This window comes from Microtus pennsylvanicus, chromosome 8 (genome assembly GCF_037038515.1).
Source record: "Microtus pennsylvanicus isolate mMicPen1 chromosome 8, mMicPen1.hap1, whole genome shotgun sequence".
NCBI lineage: Eukaryota > Metazoa > Chordata > Mammalia > Rodentia > Cricetidae > Microtus > Microtus pennsylvanicus.
This window is the reverse complement of record NC_134586.1, coordinates 96645610-96657864: the sequence shown is the minus strand read 5'-3', so window position 1 is coordinate 96657864 and position 12255 is coordinate 96645610. Positions and strand designations below refer to the sequence as shown.

General features: G+C 51.7%; 1 protein-coding gene across 1 annotated transcript in view; it reads left to right on the top strand.

The window, feature by feature from the left end:
- Window positions 1-11861, top strand: part of Hpcal1 (hippocalcin like 1) — a 107562-nt gene extending 95701 nt beyond the window's left edge. The window contains exons 3-5 of the mRNA XM_075984060.1: window positions 5095-5496; window positions 6886-6991; window positions 11028-11861. Coding sequence (XP_075840175.1) covers window positions 5119-5496; window positions 6886-6991; window positions 11028-11125 — 582 coding nt within the window. The 5' untranslated portion in view covers window positions 5095-5118 and the 3' untranslated portion in view covers window positions 11126-11861. The remainder of the gene's footprint in view (window positions 1-5094; window positions 5497-6885; window positions 6992-11027) is intronic.
- Window positions 11862-12255: the final 394 nt, after the last annotated feature.

Sequence of the window (12255 nt, the reverse complement as noted above, 5' to 3'; positions counted from 1 at the left end):
CCTAGTTCTCTGCCTAGGAATGTGCCGTGGAAGCCCAGGGCACTAGAGAGTGGGGGACTACAACCCGAGGTGACTCAAGATTCTCTTCAAGAGCCTGAAAGACTGGGAAACGCTGAGTCAGGCCCTGCCCACCCGCTGGAACATGGGCTTCTCTAGAGAGCTACCCAAAGCTGTCTTAGCAGCCCAAGGTTCCACGTGCCAGGAAGGAGGGGTGTGGGGCTCTTGCTGCAGGGAGTCTGCTCTCTTACCATCGCTTCGGCTCTCCAGCTATCTCATTCTCTGACTGTGTTCCTCTGTCCCAAGTCTCTGTACAGAACCCTTCTCCCCTTTGAGTCAGAGGGGTGTCACTGTCGCTGATCACACGTGAACTGAGGGTTTCTATGACTCAGGCTGGCTGGCTGCTGGACATGCATGCATCTCAGCAGCACTGGGCATCAGTGATGTGTGTTTGTCCATGTGGATACAGTGGGGCCTGGCAGGGTGGGAGGACTCTACTCTGTGAAGTCCTCCAGAGCTGGGGCTTTGTCTGGTGCCCTTCTTTACTGAAGTTACAGAAAGGGGCCAGTCTTACCCTCTCTTCCTTTGTATCCATACGGCTTATGCTGTCAGTCCTGGGTTCTTAAGACAGCCAGACTTCTTTTCATTGGTACCTCTTTCTTTGAAGAAATAGGGATGCAGGAGCAGAACTTAAAGCCATTATCTTCTCAGAGCTGGTCCTGAGGCCCAGACTGGTCCTCTTCCCTCTTCTACATCCCTGGAGCCTCGGAGCCTCAGGAATAGCCCTGATGCATGATTTGGAGGCTCTCGAGTGGTATCTTTGAGCCTTCATCTAGAGGGCCGCTTGGGCTCTACTGGGTTGCGAGCTTTGTTAAAGACCTTCCTGTCACCCAAAATAGGGTGTGTGTACCATATCCACAATAGCAAGAGTGTTCCAAACCAACACAAAGCCACCCCACCCGTTCTGCCAAGCAGCCTGACAGCGGGAAGATGATGAAGGGTGGGCAGAGGCACAGCGCTGAGGTCGGGAGCTGCTGCCTCTGGGATACTTGGGAAGGAGCCTGGAAATCAAGCATGTCCTCCAGCAAACGCCGAAGCTCTCTGCCTGGTGGCTTCCTCTCTGCAAACATTCGCAGAGCGGGTGCGAGGAGCTTGGCATTTTGGTAGCACCCGTAGGATGATAAATCACCGACACAGCAGTGGCGTGTGTTCAACGAGGCAAGGGGATGCTGAGCGCGTGAGCTGGAAACCAAGGGGCTGCGGCCAGGCTGTGTAGGGCACTGATCGGGAAGAGGAGCCACAGGCACTGGGCAGGCTGTGACAGAAGTGCAGCTAGGACCGCATTACCCTCCCTGGTGCCCACACAGTCCCATAGCCAGGCAAGCTAGAATGAGAGGTTCTGCAGCTCCCTGGGGGTCAGCGTCCTTGTTAGCAGGATGTATCTGATATGTGAAGTGTCTAGTGGACCCCAGTCCCGAGACAGACACATTGTAAGTCTCCCTGTGAGAATGGCTCAGTGGCCAGGGCCTTGTAGCCACACAGCTCCTCTGTGTCTAGGACCAGCTATCCCCAATATTAGTATCTGAGCAGGAGCTCCACCCCCAGCTCAGTCCAACCCTGCTTCCCTGCCTCTCACCTCCTATAGCCCCAACCTCTTCCCTGTTCTCTGGGGTCCCACTGCTAACCTTGTTTTGTACAGTTGTATCTCAAGCCTGAGGGCTTACTGAGGGCCCGCCATGAGAGTGCGTCCTGGCAGCCACCTTCTTGGGCCCTTTCCTCCGGATATTTCAGTTCCCTCCCTCCCTTCCAAATCCTATTCCTAGAGGACCCCTGGGCAGCTCCTTCTAAGACCTCTTATCCGACTCTGCTTAGGGATTCTTTAGAGCAGCCCTCTCCAAGTGCCCTGCCTTCCCATTGTCATCGGCCCTATTCTTATCCCCACTTCCCTGTTCCAGTGTGGCTTCAGTTTTATGTGCGTCTTGTTAATTGGGTTTCCAAAATGAATCACCCGCAATAAAACTAGGGCATTGCTGTCTCTTCCCAAAGAATCCCAACGTGCTCTTACTCCGACTGGTGGGGTGATTCAGAGCCCTGGGTAGTGGGCTCCCTGGAGGGCAGCCGGCTCCTCACCTGGGTGCTGACCTTAGACCTGCTGTGACCCCTCAGTGACAGTGACCACATCTGTCCTCCTGCAGCTGGAGAAGGTGGCCTCAGTGGGCTCCTGTGCAGATGTGGATGTAGCTTCTGGTCATCGGCCAGGGAGAGGTTGGCTGATTTAAGGTGGACCTGTAGGTGAAGCAGAAAGAGGGGGCTGTAAACCCCCAATCAAAGCGGGGCTGTGAGCCAGGAACTGAGTATAGAAAGAGAAAGAAAAGAATCTGGCACTCAGCCATCACAGGGAGAGGCTCTGTGTCACTTTACGAGGTCTTCCAGCACCCTACTTCTGCTTTTTTGTTTTGTTTTGTTTTGTTTTTGATAAAAGGTTTCTCTGCAAGCCCTAGCTGACCTTGAATCAGAGATCTGCTTGCTTCTGCCTCCTGGGTGCTGGGATTAAAGGTGTGAGCCACCACCACTTCCCCCTCACGTTCCCTGTCCTCACAGACAGGGGTGAGCCTAGACTGTCCTGTTCTGTCTGTCTGGAGGTTCTTAGACTTGACACCCCAGCCAAGGAACAGAGGCTGGGCTCCTGTGGTTTGTGTGTTTGTTCCTTGAATAGACAGTGTAAACGAAGGGGCCGGGTTGGAGAGATGGTTCTTGCTGTTCTTGAATAGACAGTGTAAACGAAGGGGCCAGGTTGGAGAGATGGTTCTTGCTGTTCTTGCAGAGGACCCCAATTCAGTTCAGTTTCTAATTCCTACCGCCAGTAGCCTTTAAGTTACCCGCCCACATGGGCGTGGCCTCTTATTTATGCCCCACACCGCCCCACTTCCAGAGTTCCCTACTACAAATACCAACAAAGTGGCTCACAACTTCTGTAACTCTAGTTCCAGGGGATCCGGCCTCCTAGTCTGGCTCCTGTAGGCACAAACGCCATATATATAGAAATACAACTAGCATACACATCAAATATTCTTAAAACATTGAAGAAGAAAAAAAAGAAAACGTGGACACAGTTTAGCATTCTTAAAATTGCAGATACAGCTAGGCATGGTGGCAAATACCTGTGACCCCTGGAGGGTGAGGAGTGTAAAAACTACTCAGCTACGTCGTGAGTTTGAAACCAGCCTGAGCTAGAGGAGACCCTAAATCAGAAAACATCAATAAATAAATTAAATTACAAAGGAGAACACAGCAAAAAACCGTTCAAGGTCCCTATCTATCCAGCCCTCTCTTATCTTCAGCCAATGTTCCCATTTCTAGTAAGTTCTTCCAGAGGTGGCCGACCCAGGTATGTCTGCCTTTGTTGCGTTCACAAATGGCAACATTTGTCACTTGCTCTCGTATATGTTCTCTCTTGGACAGGGTCTCAAGTAGCCCAGACTGGCCTTGAACTCCTGACCCTCCTGCCTGTACCCTCCAGTTCTGGAATTCCAGGTGTGTGCCACCAGTCAGCTCAAAAGACAACTATTTTTTAATAAGATACAATGGACATTTGAGATGTTTGTGGGCACCAGTTATCTGTATAGGCGAGGGTGTGTTTAGATAAGTCTTGTGTGTTTTCAAAGGCACTATCAAGGTGTCTGTGTTAGACAAGGAAGTTTAAAGGTATCATAGTCATATAGATAAGTAAAATAAAACATGTATATACAAAGCCAACAACCTGGGAGGGAGGTGAAGAAAGGAGACAGATGTGACGAACAATACTGAAGTGTGTGGGTCTCATCCCCCTTAACAGGATCCAGCACACATTGTTTGGGATTCATGAGCCTCGAAACAGGTCAGAGTGGTTTCCTTTGAGACTTGGGAAGGGGACACCTACCCACACTCATTCTTTATACGCCTCAAAACCGGCTGAGCCCTGCGCTTGTGTTACTGCCGAAGGAAGAAAGCACAATTGAGGAAGTGAAGTGAGAGCAGTGTTAATGTCCAGCGGCAAATTACCCCAGCATCTCACACGTAGGCCTCATGGGAGACTGAGTGGGAAAGGCTTTCCGATGGAGCACCGGCCTGGATGTCCACGGGGGCCTGTTTCAACTGTTAACATTCAGACCGACATTTCCCGATCGATGCTAATTCTAGATCCTCCCCACTAGAGCAATATCTCAGGCAGGATAAAGAGCGGGGACTCCCTACGGATTCCCAGGTGCCTCTCTCCTGGGGATAAAAACAACATGATGTTGGCTGGTGGCCTTTCCTGGTCGATGGTGGGCAGGGGGCATGGGGTCTGGGAGGATATGAAGCTGCCTCATCCTGCCAATGTTTCAAAGCTCTATTAAGAATATCCGAGTCCCCGTGAAACGCTACTCCACCCAGACAATCTGGGTAGGGATGGGGTTGATAAGCAGCATTGCTTTGAGAGTTAGGCGTGTTGGTAAGTGAAGAAAAGCTTCCAAAGGCCAGAGCCAGGCACCCGCTCTCAGCCATCATTAACCCTTCCCTGAGTTCACTTAGGATGGATGTCAGTCCGCCTATAAATGTAACCAAGCCGTGTTAGATGGGAACATGGGCCACCACTACCCACCTGTCCAAGCATCATTTACTATGTGGCATTAGCAGGTGTATCTGTGACATGAAATGCACGTGTGTGTGTGCGCGCGCACAGACACACACACACACACACACACACACACACACACACACACAATGCCCCAAGAGAAAATGTAGCCATTCAGAGCAAAGAGTCTGAGTTGGGTTCATGTTGCCCTTTTGCCCAAGCTCATAAGCAGAAGGGTTTGTCTTATTCCAGAGGATGGTTTTTCTTTCTTCCTGGAGTGTTCTCTTGTCCGGCATGTTGTGTAAAACCATTGTATACTTTCTGACCTGAGGCGTCCAAGACATGCTCAAAGTTGAAGTTTGCACAACTATGGTCTCGAATTCCTCCAGCCCATGGCACTGGACACACAGGAAACCTTGCTTAGCCAGCTTTGTGGTAGGATATGATAGGAAGCCGGACCTTGGGTCCCAGGCATCATCCACAGCTGACCTTGTGTCTTACAGGCTTAGTCTCCACTGCCAGCTGCCATGGGCAAGCAGAACAGCAAGCTGCGGCCTGAAGTCCTGCAGGACCTGCGGGAGCACACGGAGTTCACCGACCACGAGCTGCAGGAATGGTACAAGGGCTTCCTCAAGGACTGTCCCACCGGCCACCTGACGGTGGACGAATTCAAGAAGATCTACGCCAACTTCTTCCCCTACGGCGACGCCTCCAAGTTCGCCGAGCATGTCTTTCGCACCTTTGACACCAACAGCGACGGCACCATCGACTTCCGGGAGTTCATCATCGCGCTGAGTGTGACCTCTCGGGGCAAGCTGGAGCAGAAGCTCAAGTGGGCCTTCAGCATGTACGACCTGGACGGCAACGGTTACATCAGCCGCAGTGAGATGCTGGAGATTGTGCAGGTACTGGCATTGGCAGGGCCAGCTGGAGCACAGGCAGCCAGCTGCAGTGAGATGCTGGCGATAGATAGTTCAGGTACTGGCATTGGCAGGGCCAGCACCCCCATGCCCAGCCCTGTACTCTTTATGATCGTCATGATACCAGCTCACTCCTCAGCTCCCTTGCTCCCATGTACACTAAACGGCTGTAGGCCCTTGCAAAATATAATGATAAAAACCAAGCTTTCATCGATCACTTGCTGGACATCAGGCCCCCACTGAGCTCGTCAATCAGGCTTATCCTCCAATGCTATAAAAACAGGTCATTTTCTGCTTTTAATGAGATCTGAGGCTTAGATAAGTGATTGCTTAAGAATTTTCAGAGCAATTGGGGAAATGGCTCAGTGGGTAAGAGTGCTTGATGCCCAAGCATGAAGTCCAGAGTTCAAATCCCAGCACCCATGTAAAAGCCAGGAGTGGGTGAGCATGTCTGTAACCCTAAAACTAGGGGACAGGTGAGTCCTGTCCCAGAAGCTTGCTGCCCAGATTGCCTAAAAAATGGCAAGCTTTGGGTTCAGTCAAAGACAAAAGGGAACGAGGTGGACACCAGTATTTCCCCTCTGGCCTCTGCATGGGTGTCTTTGCACACAGATGTATAACTTACACACAATTTAGCTTTCTCTGTAGATCGGGGCCTCCTGTAGAACTCGGAGTGGGAAGTCCTGCGTGGCACCAACACTCATGCGCCCCCTGCATCCTTCTGCCTTGGTGCTTTAACTCATCTCTATGTCTGGGCCAGTGGGGTGGTTCTGTAGGGAAAGGTGCTTGCTGCCAAGCCTGGCAGCCCGAGTTCGATTCCCAGGACGCACACAGGGCAAGCGGTCCAGCTCCCACAAGCAGTCTCCGATCCCCCCCCCCCCACACACACACACGAGTAAATAAAGGAATAGATGAGTAAGGAAAAAGAAGTGTGCAGTGCTAGGCCCAGCAGGCACAGGTGCTAATAATACATTGTATTATTGGGGAATAAGAAAAAGCCTGCACCTCCAGTCATATTTCTTTTTCCAGAATATTTCCCATCTGCAGGTGCAGGACCCACAGGTGAGCCAGGCTTACTGCATTTGCCCCTGTGACCTCCCCAGGGCCTCAGCATTCCCAGCCCCCCAGATCCATTGTACCTTTCAAATACTATCCCCACCCACGCCTAGCCCAGGAGTCCTGTTACTCCACCATCCCAGCGGAGCTGTATCCTGTGCTCTTAAACACCACCTAACTTTTCCAACTCTTTGCCCAGCATCTTGTCTCTGTGGTTTGTTCTGATCGGAGAAGGGTCCCGCCACGGAGAGGGCGTGCTCGGCCCTGTCTGTGCCATCCTCCGCACTCCTGCACGCACTCATGAATGCTCCTTTGCAGGCCATCTACAAGATGGTGTCCTCCGTGATGAAGATGCCCGAAGACGAGTCCACACCGGAGAAGCGAACAGACAAGATCTTCAGACAGATGGACACAAACAATGACGGTAGGGACCTGGGGTGGGGGATGGCGAGCCCTGGATGTTTGGGTGCAACTGTTGCTGGCACAGATGTGTTTGGGATGTGCTCTCTGCGGCCCTGCCCCCTTCCTAAGCCTGTTGTGGCCCTTTCCCCTCCCACTTGATTCAGCTGTGCTGAAGGAAGACTGGACGTCTACCTTGCACCCGGTGCCCTCCCTATGGCTTTTATGACAATGGGCATGTCCCTAGCCCCTCTGAGCTGTAGGCTTCATGCATGTTGTCTTAGGTAGGCTCACTATTACTGTGATGAAACACTATGACCAAAAGCAACTGGGAAAGGAAAGGGTTTATTTCGCCCATAGCAGATCATCATGAAAGGAAGTCAGGACAGGAACTCAAGCAGGGCAGGAACCTGGAGGCAGAAACTGGTACAGAGGCCATGGAGGGGAGCTGCTTCCTGACTTGCTCCCCATGGCTTGCTCAGCCTACTTTCTTATAGAACCCAGGACCACCAGTGTAGGGGATGGCACCACCCACAATGAGCTGGGCCCTCCCCCATCAATCACTAATTAAGAAAATGACCTGCTGGCCAGGCATGGTGGCACACCTTTAATCCCAGCACATGGGAGGCAAAGGCAGAGACAGGCAGATCTCTGAGTTTGAGGCCAGCCTGGTCCATAAAGTGAGTTCCAGGACAGCCAAAGCTACACAGAGAAATCCTGTCTTGAGAAAAAAAAAAAGCCCTACAAATTTGCTTATAGACAGATCTAATGGAGGCATTTTCTCAATTGAGGCTCCCTCTTCTCTGATAGCTAGAGCTTGTATCAAGCGGACATGGAATTAGCTAGCCCACATGTTAACCGAGAGAGTGGTTTTACTATTTCCACAAGTATATTTAGGGAGGAGAGGCAAGGATACTGATGGTCTGAGAGGTGAGAGACTCAGAGGGCTTTTGTGTCCTGGGATCCTGCGGAGCTGGCCAGGCTTCTTGCTATAACCCTGAGATGCAAGGCACCCCAGGCACTCATGGGGGTCATCAGGCATGGAAGCCTAATCTGTCTGTGGCCATAGCACCGAGGACTTTGAGGTCCTACCATGGCTGCAAAAAGGCAGGTCTTGCCGGGTGGTGGTGACGCACACCTTTAATCCCAGCACTTGGGAGGCAGAGGCAGGCGGATCTCTGTGAGTTCGAGGCCAGCCTGGTCTAAAGAGCTAGTTCCAGGACAGGCTCCAAAGCCACAGAGAAACCCTGTCTCGAAAACTCAAAAAAAAAAAAAAAGTGGGGAGCAGTCCATGAGGAGATGGCTTATGTCCTCCTTTGCCTTGACTGTTTCTTGTAGGACCCCAGCAAGGGTGAGGTATCTGCTCACGGTGCGCTGATTCGGCCTGTCTGTGGCTTTGTAGAGCCACGACTGATTGGCTTTTGTTCCACCAAGAAATGCAACATTAAGGGAAAAAAAGGCTCCCTGGGTTGTGCTGAGATTCAGGGTACGCTAATGCACAGGAAAGTGCCGTGCCGGGCCTCGAGTGCTCTGCACAGGTGAGCTGAGGCCGGCACTCAGCAGGACACGAGGTTGCCGTGGAACTGCAGACAGCAGAAAGCTTTTCAGACTGCGAGGAAATGCTTTCACAACACACTCACACACAAAGCAGACAGCCTCTGGGCTGGTCTCAAAAAACATGCTTCATTCTCTTGTCTATCATGGCTCCAAGGCTTTGATTCTGACACACCATATTGAGGCTTGGCCTTCCTCTCCGCGAAATGGGGAGAACCCCACTTGCGTGGGTATGAGGCTAAAGCAGCACCATGCCAATGGCTCACTTCGCGTGGATGGCACACTCTAATAAAAAGCTGTGGCTGTTGTTCCTGATTGTCAAGGCCAGGAATCTCACCAGCTTCAGAGGGGACGGTGGACAGTGGGGACTGTATGTGTCCCAGTTGTTTATGTTTCCCTATGGAAGCCACTGGACAGAGAAATCATTCCTGTTAGCCGGTGGCCAGTTGCTAATGCTCTAGAAGGGAGGAGGCGGGGCTACAGGAAGCTGGGTCCAGATAGGAGGGCAGCAAAGGTCTCCTCCCCTGGAACTGAACAGAGTCTGCAGTAGGAGGCACTGTGATGGTTAGCTTTAACTGCCAACTCAACAACAGGCCTTTCTTTTTTTCTTGATTTTTCAAGACAGGGTTTCTCTGTAGCTTTTGGAACCTGTCCTGGAACTAGCTCTTGTAGACCAGACCAGACCAGACCAGGCTGGCCTTGACCACACAGAGATCCACCAGCCTCTGCCTCCTGGAGTGCTAGGATTAAAGGCGCGCACCACCACCACCACCACCACCACCCGGATTTTTTGAAGGTTATTTGTTTGGTTGGTTTTTGGTTTTTCAAGACAGGGTTTCTTTGTGTTATGGCCTAGCTGTCCTGGAACTCACTCTGTAGACCAGGCTGGCCTCGAACTCACAGAGATCCGCCTGCCTCTGCCTCCCGAGAGCTGAGATTAAAGGCATGCGCCACCACCGCCTGGCCAGAAGAGAATCTTTTTTGTTTGTCTTTTAGAGACAAAAATTTCTGTGTTGTTCTGGCTGTCCTGGATCTCACTCTATAGACCAGACTGGCCTTGAGCTCCGAGATCTGCCTGCCCCTGCCAGAATTAAAGGCGCGTGCCACGACCTCCCAGCTCAGAAGAGAGTCTTAATGAAGAATTAAGATCAGAGGTTCTCTTCACTGGGTGGTGGTGCACGCCTTTAATCCCAGCACTAGGGAGGCAGAGGCAGGTGGATCTCTGTGAGTTCGAGGCCAGCCTGACCTACAGAGGACAGCTAAGGCTACACTGAGAAACCCTATCTTGAAAAAACAAAAAAAAAAAAAAAATTAGTGGGTCTCAACCCCTTTGGGAATCAAATGGCCCTTTCACAGGGGTCACCTAAGACCATCAGATGTTTACATTACAATTCATAACAGTTATGAAGTAGCAACAAAAATACTTTTATAGGCCGGGCGGTGGTGGCGCACGCCTTTAATCCCAGCACTCGGGAGGCAGAGGCAGGTGGATCTCTGTGAGTTCGAGACCAGCCTGGTCTACAAGAGCTAGTTCCAAGACAGGCTCCAAAACTACAGAGAAACCCTGTCTCGAAAAACCAAAAAAAAAAAAAAAATACTTTTATGGTTGGGGGTCCACAAAGTGAGGAACCATATTAAAAGTCACAGTGTCAAGAAGGTTGAGAACCGCCCTGCTCTAGATCTGGTCAGCCTGTGGGCATGCCTGTTGGGATTGTCTTGATGGTTAATTGAGATGGGAAGGCCCATCACCACTCTGTAGGCGGGAGGGATGGGGCTGGACCGTGAGGTGAAAGGAGACAGCAGGCAGCCAAGCACCCATGCTCTCTGTCCTGTGAGGCCTTAAAGTGACTGACTCCCTGCAGTGATGGGCTGTGACCTAAACCAAGGAAACCCTCCTCTCCTAAGTTGCTTTTGGTCAGGAAATCCCCTCTCCCCACCAAAACACAGGGTTTATCTATGTAGCCCTGGCTGCCCTGGAACTCACTCTGTAACCAGGCTGGCCTCGAACTCAGAGACCCACCTGTCTCTATCTCTGCCTCCCGAGTGCTTAAACTAAAGGCATGTGTCACCACCCCTGAATTGGTCAGGGGATTTTAGCCTAGGAACAGAAATGGAATTTGATCAGCACTCATGGTTTGTCCTCAGCCGCCCCAGTGCCTGACTCTCCAGGCCTCCAGGTGGGGCTGGCAGCTTCATTCAGACCCAGAGTTCATTACCAAACCTGATGATTTGAGCTCGACCCCCAGGACCTACATTTTCATGGTGCAAGGAGAACCGAGTCCTGCAAGTTTTCCTCGGAGCACATGTATGCCTCAGAGGACATGTCTGCTCACACACAGTAAATGTGTGTACTCATGTAAAAAGAATTGCAAGTGCCCTAGAAGTGGATGGAGAGTGGACATTGTCCATCTTCCAGAAGGGTCCAGATGGACCTGAAGTCCTATCCCCTTTAGACGCTCAAAAAACAGAGCACGGGCTAATCCTCTTTCTCCCGCTCTGACCCCCAGGCAAGCTATCTCTGGAAGAATTCATCAAAGGTGCCAAGAGTGACCCGTCTATCGTCCGGTTGCTGCAGTGCGACCCCAGCAGCGCTAGCCAGTTCTAAGGGGAATGGGCTTTGGGACAGTTGCGGAGAAACACAGGCTTGTCCTGCCATCTTCAGCTTTGCTTGCAAAAGTGGATTCCTCCGTGATCTCTGATCTCTCCTGCTCTCCCGGGACCTGGGTCCAGGCAGCACATCACACCCGCCTGGCCTGGCCAACTCGGCTCCCCCCACACCTGACCAGTTAATTATCCCTCCTGTCCAGTCCAGGCTGGTTACTTCCAAGGGTTCAAGTGTTCTTGGCTGTCTGGTACCTCCCTGCCCACAACGGGCCTGGAGGCTATCGCGGATACCAGGCTGGACTTTTCAGAGTCTTACACGATCCCAGGTGACTTTGTGGGCTGGGTGGGGATGAAGAAGATGGGGAGTAGACAGGCAAGCCCTTCCAGTGCATGGCTCCACCTCCCTCGTTCATTTTCTCTGACCAAAGTCGCTTGCACGTATATACCGTGGTCTCCTTCCTTTGAGTTACGTGTACGGTGAAGTGGACTGTAATGTGTAGGCCCTGTATTTAATGCCTCTGACTGCCTTTGAAGCATGGTCCCCTGTGGCCTGTGTCCCCCCCCCCCAAGTCTGGCTGTGCTGTGGTATTTATGCATTCTTGATTTGCCTGATTCCACAGGAGATACATGCATGCCCAGGGCTATGAACATCTGCCCTCCGTGCTGCGAATACAGATATCTGTGTGTGCTCCGTCCTTCCTGTTGATTGGTCTGGCATATTAAAGTGATCAAATAAACCAAGGCCTGCACGTTTCCTATTTTGCCGTGAGCACCCTGTCATGGTTCTTCTCTCCAATTTTTAGCAAAAATGGGTCCTTGGCATCCAGCTGTTGATGAACACGGCCCCTGGGGCACCCCGTAGTCACCACTGTGTCTATACATCTTTGCCTGTTTGGCAGTATCTGCCCAATGCCAAGAAAGACCTGTGGAAATAAAGGACGGCTGTTCTTGGCAGGTCTGACTTCTGACTGTGGCATGCTGCCTCCCTCGCTTCCTCCCCCCTCTGATTTAATCATCATCAAGGTAGCAGGGACGCTACGTCCAAGAGAGCAGGTGCGGCTCAGGGACGTCAGAGCTACTGTGAGGAGGCAGACCTGGGCTCTCAGCCTCATCTGGTGCCATCCCTATGTC